This window comes from Cherax quadricarinatus, chromosome 23 (genome assembly GCF_038502225.1).
Source record: "Cherax quadricarinatus isolate ZL_2023a chromosome 23, ASM3850222v1, whole genome shotgun sequence".
Taxonomy (NCBI): Eukaryota; Metazoa; Arthropoda; class Malacostraca; order Decapoda; family Parastacidae; genus Cherax; species Cherax quadricarinatus.
The window spans coordinates 9,191,910-9,203,699 of record NC_091314.1 but is presented as its reverse complement, the minus strand read 5'-3'; the positions used below and the strand labels follow the sequence as shown (position 1 = coordinate 9,203,699).

Sequence of the window (11,790 nt, the reverse complement as noted above, 5' to 3'; positions counted from 1 at the left end):
TAGAAAGCTTCCAGGTTATCTATGAAAGCAGCTTTGATGTTGACCTCTTTTAATACCCTTGTGATTTTAGTCCACAGATTTATCTCATTTGGGCATACCCAAAAACACTTCCCTGTTTTAATACTGCTTGTAGCTAGTTCTTGGATATCTGCACAAGGGGCGTGACACCAATTTCCACAAAAATGACAATTTATGCATGTGGAAGCCCGTTTGTTTGACTGACCACAGACTACACACAGCGTGATAATTATTTGAATGGTTGATTTACTGCAATTCTACTAGCAACCTCTTGAATATTCTATTAATAACCTCCTTAAATGAAGCTCTAGCTATTTGTATTTCTGTTTCTAACTGTTTTTGTATATTGGACAGCTTACCGTGCACGTTCCTGATTTATATTTAATGTTTGTGTTTATAAGGGCGCCTACAACCCCATCCGTTTACAGTCTGCTTTATTGTCCAACGAAACCGTTTGAAACCAGTCAAGGGTTCGGACCAGTCAAGGGTTCGGACCAGTCCAGGGTTCGGACCAGTCAAGGGTTCGGACCAGTCGATCTGATCTGATCAGTGGGAAAACCTGGGTAGCCACAGCTACTCAAGAGGGAGAGGTTTTTTAGTGCCAGGAAGGAAAAAAAAACTGGCAGGAAATGGCAGAAATCGTACACCAAATCCAGTCATTCCTGGAGTGGAACCACAGTCGATGGCCTCCACTCCAAACCAACAGATACAGATACTAATGCCGGAAAAAAAATCCCCTCCCCAGTACCAACAATACCACCAGTCCGATAACATTCTTCTTGGCAAATATACAGCGTCTAAAGCCAGCAACAAGCAACAAAATACCTTTCATCCATGGACTGCTTGCAGAGGCAAAGGCAATGTTCGCGGCTTTCACTGAGACCCACATAAAGGATCACTTGGACAACGAAATATGGATCCCAGGTTACAACCTATACAGATGTGACAGAGTGAACAGGCAAAAGGGGGGGGGGTTGGCCTGTACATTGCAGAGTCACTTGTTTGCACAGAACTGCTAAATGCCTCAAATGATGTAGTGGAAGTTTTAGCAGTAAAGGTCGAGAACCAAAACCTAGTCATTGTGGTAGTCTACAAGCCTCCGGATGCAACATCCCAGCAATTCCAGGAACAGCTGTTAAAAATTGACCACTGACTGGAAAATCTTCCAGCTCCTGCACCCAACATCTTGCCCCTGGGGGATTTCAACTTAAGGCACCTAAAATGGAGGAATATAGCAAATAATATTGTTGCAGTAATAACACCAGGAGGCAGCTATGATGAAAACTCACACTCACGCGAGCTTTTAAATCTCTGCACAAAATTCAATTTAAACCAGCAAATAATAGAGCCTACTAGACTGGAGAATACACTAGACCTCATCTTCACTAACAATGATGATCTGATAAGAAATGTCACCATATCAAAAACAATATACTCAGATCACAACATAATTGAGGTTCAGTCATGTATGCGCGGAGCCCCAATCCGACATAATGAGATTTGTCACGAGGGAGCATTCACCAAATTCAACTTCAATAACAAAAACATAAGAGTGGGACCAAGTAAACCAAGTCCTAACCGATATAAGCTGGGAAGATATACTAAGCAATACAGACCCCAACTTATGCCTAGAACAGATTAACTCGGTGGCACTCGATGTATGCACAAGGCTTATTCCTCTAAGAAAAAGGAGGAGTAGATGTAAAATAGAAAGAGACAGGCGCTCCCTTTACAGGCGACGGAAAAGAATAACAGAGAGGCTAAAAGAGGTCAATATATATGAAATGCGTAGGGAGACACTGGTCAGAGAAATAGCAAGCATCGAACTTAAGCTAAAAGAATCCTTTAGGAGTCAGGAATCGCGGGAAGAACTAAAAGCCATAAATGAAATCGAAAGAAACCCAAAGTATTTCTTCTCCTATGCCAAATCAAAATCGAGAACAACGTCCAGTATTGGGCCCCTACTTAAACAAGATGGGTCATACACAGATGACAGCAAGGAAATGAGTGAGCTACTCAAGTCCCAATATGACTCAGTTTTTAGCAAGCCGCTAACCAGACTGAGAGTCGAAGATCAAAATGAATTTTTTATGAGAGAGCCACAAAATTTGATTAACACAAGCCTATCCGATGTTATCCTGACGCCAAATGACTTCGAACAGGCGATAAATGACATGCCCATGCACTCTGCCCCAGGGCCAGACTCATGGAACTCTGTGTTCATCAAGAACTGCAAGAAGCCCCTATCACGAGCCTTTTCCATCCTATGGAGAGGGAGCATGGACACGGGGGTCGTCCCACAGTTACTAAAAACAACAGACATAGCCCCACTCCACAAAGGGGGCAGTAAAGCAACAGCAAAGAACTACAGACCAATAGCACTAACATCCCATATCATAAAAGTCTTTGAAAGGGTCCTAAGAAGCAAGATCACCACCCATCTAGAAACCCATCAGTTACACAACCCAGCGCAACATGGGTTTAGAACAGGTCGCTCCTGTCTGTCTCAACTATTGGATCACTACGACAAGGTCCTAAATGCACTAGAAGACAAAAAGAATGCAGATGTAATATATACAGACTTTGCAAAAGCCTTCGACAAGTGTGACCATGGCGTAATAGCGCACAAAATACGTGCTAAAGGAATAACAGGAAAAGTCGGTCGATGGATCTATAATTTCCTCACTAACAGAACACAGAGAGTAGTCGTCAACAGAGTAAAGTCCGAGGCAGGCACGGTGAAAAGCTCTGTTCCACAAGGCACAGTACTCGCTCCCATCTTGTTCCTCATCCTCATATCCGACATAGACAAGGATGTCAGCCACAGCACCGTGTCTTCCTTTGCAGATGACACCCGAATCTGCATGACAGTGTCTTCCATTGCAGACACTGCAAGGCTCCAGGCGGACATCAACCAAATCTTTCAGTGGGCTGCAGAAAACAATATGAAGTTCAACGATGAGAAATTTCAATTACTCAGATATGGTAAACACGAGGAAATTAAATCTTCATCAGAGTACAAAACAAATTCTGGCCACAAAATAGAGCGAAACACCAACGTCAAAGACCTGGGAGTGATCATGTCGGAGGATCTCACCTTCAAGGACCATAACATTGTATCAATCGCATCTGCTAGAAAAATGACAGGATGGATAATGAGAACCTTCAAAACTAGGGAGGCCAAGCCCATGATGACACTCTTCAGGTCACTTGTTCTATCTAGGCTGGAATATTGCTGCACACTAACAGCACCTTTCAAGGCAGGTGAAATTGCCGACCTAGAAAATGTACAGAGAACCTTCACGGCGCGCATAACGGAGATAAAACACCTCAATTATTGGGAGCGCTTGAGATTCCTAAACCTGTATTCCCTGGAACGCAGGAGGGAGAGATACATGATTATATACACCTGGAAAATCCTAGAGGGACTAGTACCGAACTTGCACACGAAAATCACTCACTACGAAAGCAAAAGACTTGGCAGACGATGCACCATCCTCCCAATGAAAAGCAGGGGTTTCACTGGCACGTTAATAGACTATGCAATAAGTGTCAGGGGCCCGAGACTGTTCAACTGCCTCCCAGCATACATAAGGGGGATTACCAACAGACCCCTGGCAGTCTTCAAGCTGGCACTGGACAAGCACCTAAAGTCGGTTCCTGACCAGCCGGTCTGTGGCTCGTACGTTGGTTTGCGTGCAGCCAGCAACAACAGCCTGGTTGATCAGGCTCTGATCCACCAGGAGGCCTGGTCACAGACCGGGCCGCTGGGGCGTTGACCCCCGGAACTCTCTCCAGGTAAACTCCAGGTAAGATTTAATATAAGTCTGCCCGAAATGCCTAGCCATGCTAGGCGTTCTAGTGGTACACTCTGTAATTATTATTTTACTACATGTAAACCACACAATAACCAAATTCTGTAAACTCAGCATTGTAATACTTATAGAGAATAAAGTTTGAATTGAATTGAATTGAATATTAAACTTTCACTCTGAGTGAGGCCTTTACAGGGATACGCCACACTACGACTTTTCATGATATTTTTGTGTGATTCCTGGTGTCATTCCACCCAACCTTCATTTTATTAGTCGAAAACCCATCATGTGTGATGGAATATGGCACAAGTCCATCCTGTGTAATGCAGAGTGAAAGTAAAATCCATCGTTTGACTGAATATGACAGGAATATACACCTGTGTGATGGAAGATGACAGCAAAATCCAGAGCTTGTGATAGAACATGACAGAAAACCTATCTTGTGTGATGGATTATGACAAAAATTCCCATCCTCATTGTTGGGATATTACAGGAAAATCTACCCTGTGCGATACTATGTAAAAGGAAAACCATGCGTTATGGAGTGTGGCGGGAAAGCCATAGTGTGATGGAATATGATAGAAAAATCACTCACTCGTTCTGCGAATTGTCACTCGCAGAACGAATAGATTTGCAACCCAATCCTAAAACTGGCAGGTCGTGGAGTATGACAGTATAAATCATGCTGTATGAAGGAGCATTACAGTAAAACCATCCTGCATGACTGACCATGACAATAAAAATCACATGTTATCAACCACCTAGCAAAAGAGGTTTTGCTAGGTGGCTGAACACTGAAGACACCTTGATTGCTCAACAGTATTTATGTATCTTAATATTTGCTTCCAGACATGTTCGCCTAACTCTATCACCCTCTGAATTTAGTCTTGTCCCATGACATGATGTGTAAGTCGTGTTACGGTTCACACATTTGTGTTGTGGAAGTATGTCTTGACGGCTACGTTCAGTCCCACCAACATAATACCTGTTGCACCCTGCAAGGAAGATAATGTAAAAGTCGGCTGTAGGAAGATTCGTAGAATAATTTTTAGGTTTCCTATAGACTTGATAAAGCTTCTTCCTGAGTGAAAAGTTGTCTAGAATAAAGACTTGCTTTGCTTAGCGTGTCTTTATAACCGCTTGTCGATTTGTTGCACAAGTCACTACCTGGACCTGATGAACAATGAGAGGATTTCGTAAAACCTGATTGATTTAGCATCCATATTGATATGAATCATATTAGTGAAGTTCTAGCTATCACCTCTACAAATATTATAACAATTTCTTACATTAAAGTCATTAATCATAAGCTAAATTGCTGCAGTATACAAAATGACCTATATATTGCAAACCATAATATTATATTAAAATATCCTTACTCTATAACTGTTATTAGTTATAAGTTAATTAAAGGCTACCCTACGTGTCTTGGCCTTGTCTTAGTATGGTTAATATTTACGTAACTGTTATGTTTAAATGAGTTTGTATTCTTGATGTCATGTATTTGATTTACTTAGTTTATCCGAATTTCATTACTCAAGTGTATTTGGTTTTACTAACAACTATGACGTAATTTTATTGTATCTAATAGTTAGATTGCAAGGATCACAATTGGAATGTCACTTTGTCGAACTTTTTTGAATTATGCTCGGCAATTTGCACTTATATTTCTATGTTAGAAAATTCTGAATAATCCAAAATCGCTTAAATTGAACCTTAAGAAGCTTACTTTTATCTTATTGAGTCCGACTGTATAGTGAGTATGTTTGTTAATGTCGTCTTCCCAACGAATTGTAAACTATTCTTTATAAAAACAAAGTTTATCATTTATGAGTTGAGAGAAAAATCGCAGTGTGATGGATGTGTTAGGTTAGGTCAGGTAAGATCCTTCAGGAGACACTGAAGTATGTTCATTTAGGTGCAGGTACACATAAGTACAATAATAATACATAGTGTAAATTATTTAGGATAACCCAAAGATGTCAGAGAGAGTGACTTATTTCCAAGTGTTTCCTGATGCGGGTCTTGGTCATATGATGACCCATCACTGGAGCTTTTTGGTTATCTGACCGAGACTTTCCACTGGCTTGCCCTTCCACCCTTTACAAATTAAGATTATTAATAATCTGTGTGTGTTAAATAATACCCAGGCATAATAGAGGCTCTCTTTGCACTGCAACCCATTATTCTAAATACATAACCTCAATGTACTACTTGTAAATAAATAAATAAATTTGAATTTGAATTTGAATGGCTAATGTAAGAGTTTGTGGCCCAAAAACCCTCGCAGACCCCTTAAACCCATCATTAACCACTACAATACAATACAAAATAAACACAATCAAAGTTAAAACTTATATTAAAACATTAAATTGAGTAAAACTATTTATTCAGTCTGTTTGTTTACCCATATACTATTTATGTCCTTAGTAATGTAGAGAGTACGAGGTAGTGAAGAGTGTGAGGAGCCTGGCACTGGTCATGCGTAGGACGGAGGCATCACCATGAAGACACCAAAAACTCCGGATAAATTAAGCCCGTCGCGGTTTTCAAAGGTAATACGTTTTACAGGATCGTATTGTGGAAATTTTAAACCCCACCAAGACTATTAATTAGGGCCGAGGAAGGTGTTACGTGTGATTTTGCGTGAGGCTTCCATCATGGTTGATGTTTATGGCATCACCATAGTTTTATAACTTAATTTTTCTAAAACCATTCTGGTCCACTGCACAGTTCATGCAGAAAGTTATGCATATATATTATTTGGTGAATAATGCAACATTAAATTTGCTTTATAGTACTGTAGGAATACAAATTAATCGATTACCAAATTTAGGTAGATCGCTAGAAAAAGTTACATAATTAAACCGGAGGACCAACACCACCTCTGTACATTAAGAATAATAGACTATAATGATTGTCGAAAACAGTATGAATGATATGTTTGTGTAGAATAGGCTCAGGACTGCTCTTCACTGCTGGCCTTCAAGCCTCAAGGTAAAATACACACGTTCTTACAAGTGTGTTTCTGGCTTCGTGTAGGCCTAGAATGTAAGTAAATGTAAGTAACTAGCCAGATACTAGACGGTAAAAAAGTTCAGACATGAAGTTTTGAGAAGATTTAATTCCAATAGGCTGGAAAAATTTAATTCGAATACTCAGAAGATTTAATTCAAATAGGCTGGGAAGATTTAATTCAGATATGCTGGGAAGATTTAATTCAGATAGGCTGGGAAGATTTAATTCAGATAGGCTGGGAAGATTTAATTCAGATAGGCTGGGAAGATTTAATTCAGATAGGCTGGGAAGATTTAATTCAGATAGGCTGGGAAGATTTAATTCAGATAGGCTGGGAAGATTTAATTCAGATAGGCTGGGAAGATTTAATTCAGATAGGCTGGGAAGATTTAATTCAGATAGGCTGGGAAGATTTAATTCAGATAGGCTGGGAAGATTTAATTCAGATAGGCTGGGAAGATTTAATTCAGATAGGCTGGGAAGATTTAATTCAGATAGGCTGGGAAGATTTAATTCAGGTAGGCTGGGAAGATTTAATTCAGATAGGCTGGGAAGATTTAATTCAGATAGGCTGGGAAGATTTAATTCAGATAGGCTGGGAAGATTTAATTCAGATAGGCTGGGAAGATTTAATTCAGATAGGCTGGGAAGATTTAATTCAGATAGGCTGGGAAGATTTAATTCAGATAGGCTGGGAAGATTTAATTCAGATAGGCTGGGAAGATTTAATTCAGATAGGCTGGGAAGATTTAATTCAGATAGGCTGGGAAGATTTAATTCAGATAGGCTGGGAAGATTTAATTCAGATAGGCTGGGAAGATTTAATTCAGATAGGCTGGGAAGATTTAATTCAGATAGGCTGGGAAGATTTAATTCAGATAGGCTGGGAAGATTTAATTCAGATAGGCTGGGAAGATTTAATTCAGATAGGCTGGGAAGATTTAATTCAAATAGGCTGGGAAGATTTAATTCAAATAGGCTGGGAAAATTTAATTCGAATAGGCAAGATGTTGCAGTGCTCCATGAATTTTGCAGAGTAAAGAGAAGTGCAAAAAGATGTAAAAAGAGGAAAAGGCAAGATACAATATTTGTAAAACTGAAAAACATAGAAACATTCCTTGTAAGCTTTAGTAACAAATAAAAGCCTGTGGGTATAATCATAAACCAGTAGGTTGTTTTAACCTAATGTTAAATATTGATAACGAGGTATGCCACGAAGGATCTTGAGTTGCAAGTTTCAGCCAGTGGATTGTCATTATCAACAGCTTGGTTTAACAGGTAGTCATCAGAAAAGCCTGGCCCCAAGCTGAGCTGTGTGGGTAGAAAAACTCAAAGCCTCTGGTATATAAAGGTATACTGTATTATAAAAGTTTACAATTATGTATGAGGCCTAAATAAAAATTCATTGTAATAGGTATCTCTTCTCAATTCCAGAGCACAGTATAACCCACAAAGGTTTAGTGTGTTTTAATATAATATTGTCTGTTCTAGAGTGTACATTTCAAATGTTTGAGACATTCCCAGTACATTAGATATTATTTTGATTCTCTTCATGGAGAAAACTGCATCTATATTTTCCAGCTCTGATATTCTTTTTGCTTTAAAAGGAGCTGTGATCACAGAATAATATTCTAGTATAAAGAGTGCCATAAATTTAAAAAGTGCTATCATTTGAATGTTCCCATAATCTATCTTTTTTGTGTGTGTGGCCTTTGCTGCATTTGCTGCCTTATTATCTACTTCAATGATTTGACTGCATTCTGTATACTTTGCTGATTTTGAGTTCATTGCTCTTTTCATATTTAAGCTAATGGAAGATTTTGTTGATATCCATAATTTTTGTTTCCTCTTCTAATGTGACATTCTCTCTTAATTTGGTGTTCTCAGGTAAGGATAATATAAAGTGGTGAGAGTAGCAGTGTGCCAAGTCTGCCAAGTACTTTGCAAAAACCTGGCTCATTTTGTTTACTGTTCTTTAATATGATTGTCAAATATCTGAAGTGGCAAAATAATTTAGTGCATTTCTTCTGTTATTGCTCTTTATCTTATTTGCCTGGAGTTTACCTGGAGAGAGTTCTGGGGGTCAACGCCCCCGCGGCCCGGTCTGTGACCAGGCCTCCTGGTGGATCTGAGCCTGATCAACCAGGCTGTTGCTGCTGGCTGCACACAAACCAACGTACGAGCCACAGCCCGGCTGGTCAGGAACCGACTTTAGGTGCTTGTCCAGTGCCAGCTTGAAGACTGCCAGGGGTCTGTTGGTAATCCCCCTTATGTATGCTGGGAGGCAGTTGAACAGTCTCGGGCCCCTGACACTTATTGTATGGTCTCTTAACGTGCTAGTGACACCCCTGCTTTTCATTGCGGGGATGTTGCATCGTCTGCCAAGTCTTTTGCTTTCGTAGTGAGTGATTTTCGTGTGCAAGTTCGGTACTAGTCCCTCTAGGATTTTCCAGGTGTATATAATCATGTATCTCTCCTGCCTGCATTCCAGGGAATACAGTTTTAGAAACCTCAAGTGCTCCCAGTAATTGAGGTGTTTTATCTCCGTTATGCGCGCCGTGAAGGTTCTCTGTACATTTTCTAGGTCAGCAATTTCACCTGCCTTGAAAGGTGCTGTTAGTGTGCAGCAATATTCCAGCCTAGATAGAACAAGTGACCTGAAGAGTGTCATCATGGGCTTGGCCTCCCTAGTTTTGAAGATTCTCATTATCCATCCTGTCATTTTTCTAGCAGATGCGATTGATACAATGTTATGGTCCTTGAAGGTGAGATCCTCTGACATGATCACTCCCAGGTCTTTGACGTTGGTGTTTCGCTCTATTTTGTGGCCAGAATTTGTTTTGTACTCTGATGAAGATTTAATTTCCTCGTGTTTACCATATCTGAGTAATTGAAATTTCTCATCGTTGAACTTCATATTGTTTTCTGCAGCCCACTGAAAGATTCGGTTGATGTCCGCCTTGAGCCTTGCAGTGTCTGCAATGGAAGACACTGTCATGCAGATTCGGGTGTCATCTGCAAAGGAAGACACTTATTTTATAACTTAAGTCATTAGAAGTAAAAATTGCAGGAGTCAAGATAAGATAAGATAAGATTTCGTTCGGATTTTTAACCCCGGAGGGTTAGCCACCCAGGATAACCCAAGAAAGTCAGTGCGTCATCGAGGACTGTCTAACTTATTTCCATTGGGGTCCTTAATCTTGTCCCCCAGGATGCGACCCACACCAGTCGACTAACACCCAGGTACCTATTTGCTGCTAGGTGAACAGGACAACAGGTGTAAGGAAACGTGTCGAAATGTTTCCACCCGCCGGGAATCGAACCCGGGCCCTCCGAGTGTGAAGCGGGAGCTTTAGCCACCAGGCCATAGCTTTGCTTTGTAATAACATAAATAAATATTATTACAATATTGTCTGTAGAAAGTATATAAGTTATACAGATTTTATGAGAAGCCCCTAGTATGCACAGCATTTTGGGCAGACTTAACTAAGACTAAAACTACTTAACATTGTGCTGAAAAATATATGGTTGTGGAGTTGTTTAAGCTTCAGTTCAATGCCAGTTATTAGCAGGGTACTAGGAAAAGAAGAAAACTTGTAGCATCTGGTCACAGCTTACAAGCAAAAAGAATTGCTTGGCAATAAGATTTATTTATGTTTTAAGTCAGAGGTTAAAGATTGTCAATAAATTAAATAATTGGGGCAGGATTAAATGAAGACATGGGGGGTACATAGTGAGATTAAAAAGATAGCAGCAAAATATAATATTCTGATAATTAAAGGACTCCATTTTTAAAAAGATTTGTTTTAGGGCATTTGATTTCCAAACTTGCATAAAAAAAAAATTTTGACTTTTGACTACGACCTTTAGTTGGACTGTATATTGTACATATGTCAGTGTTTCACTTTATTTCAGTATTTTTTTCCACAGTTAATATGAGACACTATTTGCCATTTGTAAACAACACATCTTTTTTTTTCCTAGCTGTGACAAGTTTGTATTTCACCATATACCTCCATCATGTGGCTATATAATGTTAATAATAAGTATTTACATAAGCCTCTTATTGACCAATGTACATATACCTCCATCACATGGATATGTAGTGTTAATAAGTGTTTACATAGGCCTCTTATTGACCAATGTAAATTGTTAAAAAATTGTACTTAAAAACAGCACATATCTTAGGTATAATTGTCCATTAAATAGTGTTAACCTAGTTGAGCTGTTGTTATTTGTATGCTGCTGTCATTTCCTGTGTGAGCATATCCTGTTTTACCAGCCAGATAAAAATGAGACGTGTGTTAACGTTAATTTCGTAAGCTTGACCTCATGGTAAGATAAACTGTTTAGTTGACCTCATGTGTTAATTAACATCAAATTATCTTCAACATATATTGAGGTGCATTAATTTACTTTATTGTTCTTTGCAGTTTTTGCCAGAGTATGTGGAATATGCAGAGCGCATCAGAAAATCACTCTACTATGGCCGATTATCAGTTACAAACCGTCCCTCCCTGCCCTTTACAAGTTAGTTTTTGCACTGTTTTATTTCTGCTTTAATTCTCATAAAATTAAATGCAGTGATAGGTCTTCCTAACACTAGTTTATCATTTAGATATATAGGTACAACACCGCTTGTCAAGCACTCTTGCTTCCTAGGCCTGACTAAGAGGTCATATAATAATAATTCAGCAATGCACTTTTGACCCACCATGGTCTGGAAACTTAATTTAAACATTAGAATAAATGAAGTAGGCTTATCTATTACTGTACTTACAAAGAATGTTACAGTACTACACTTCCAAAGTAGTAAATATTAGAATTTTACTGGAACTGCAGAGCTAATCACTAGTCATAGCTAGGGTTAATTGTTAGCCAAATGCTAACAGTTAGCTTTAGAATCAAGGGATCACCACTGTGTAAATGAAACAAGTGA

General features: G+C 39.3%; 1 protein-coding gene across 3 annotated transcripts in view; it reads left to right on the top strand.

Annotated features, from left to right (window-relative positions):
- The first annotated feature begins 6,230 nt into the window (after positions 1-6,230).
- LOC128685788 (protein CNPPD1) overlaps positions 6,231-11,790 on the top strand; it is a 30,764-nt gene continuing 25,204 nt past the window's right edge. For 2 of the 3 annotated variants that reach the window (XM_053772447.2, XM_053772446.2), the window contains exons 1-2: positions 6,231-6,388; positions 11,285-11,381. In XM_053772447.2, coding sequence (XP_053628422.1) covers positions 6,338-6,388; positions 11,285-11,381 — 148 coding nt within the window. In that variant the 5' untranslated portion in view covers positions 6,231-6,337. Of the gene's footprint in view, positions 6,389-11,122; positions 11,187-11,284; positions 11,382-11,790 lie in introns of those variants that run through there. The other variant, XM_070087868.1, reaches the window with a different exon arrangement.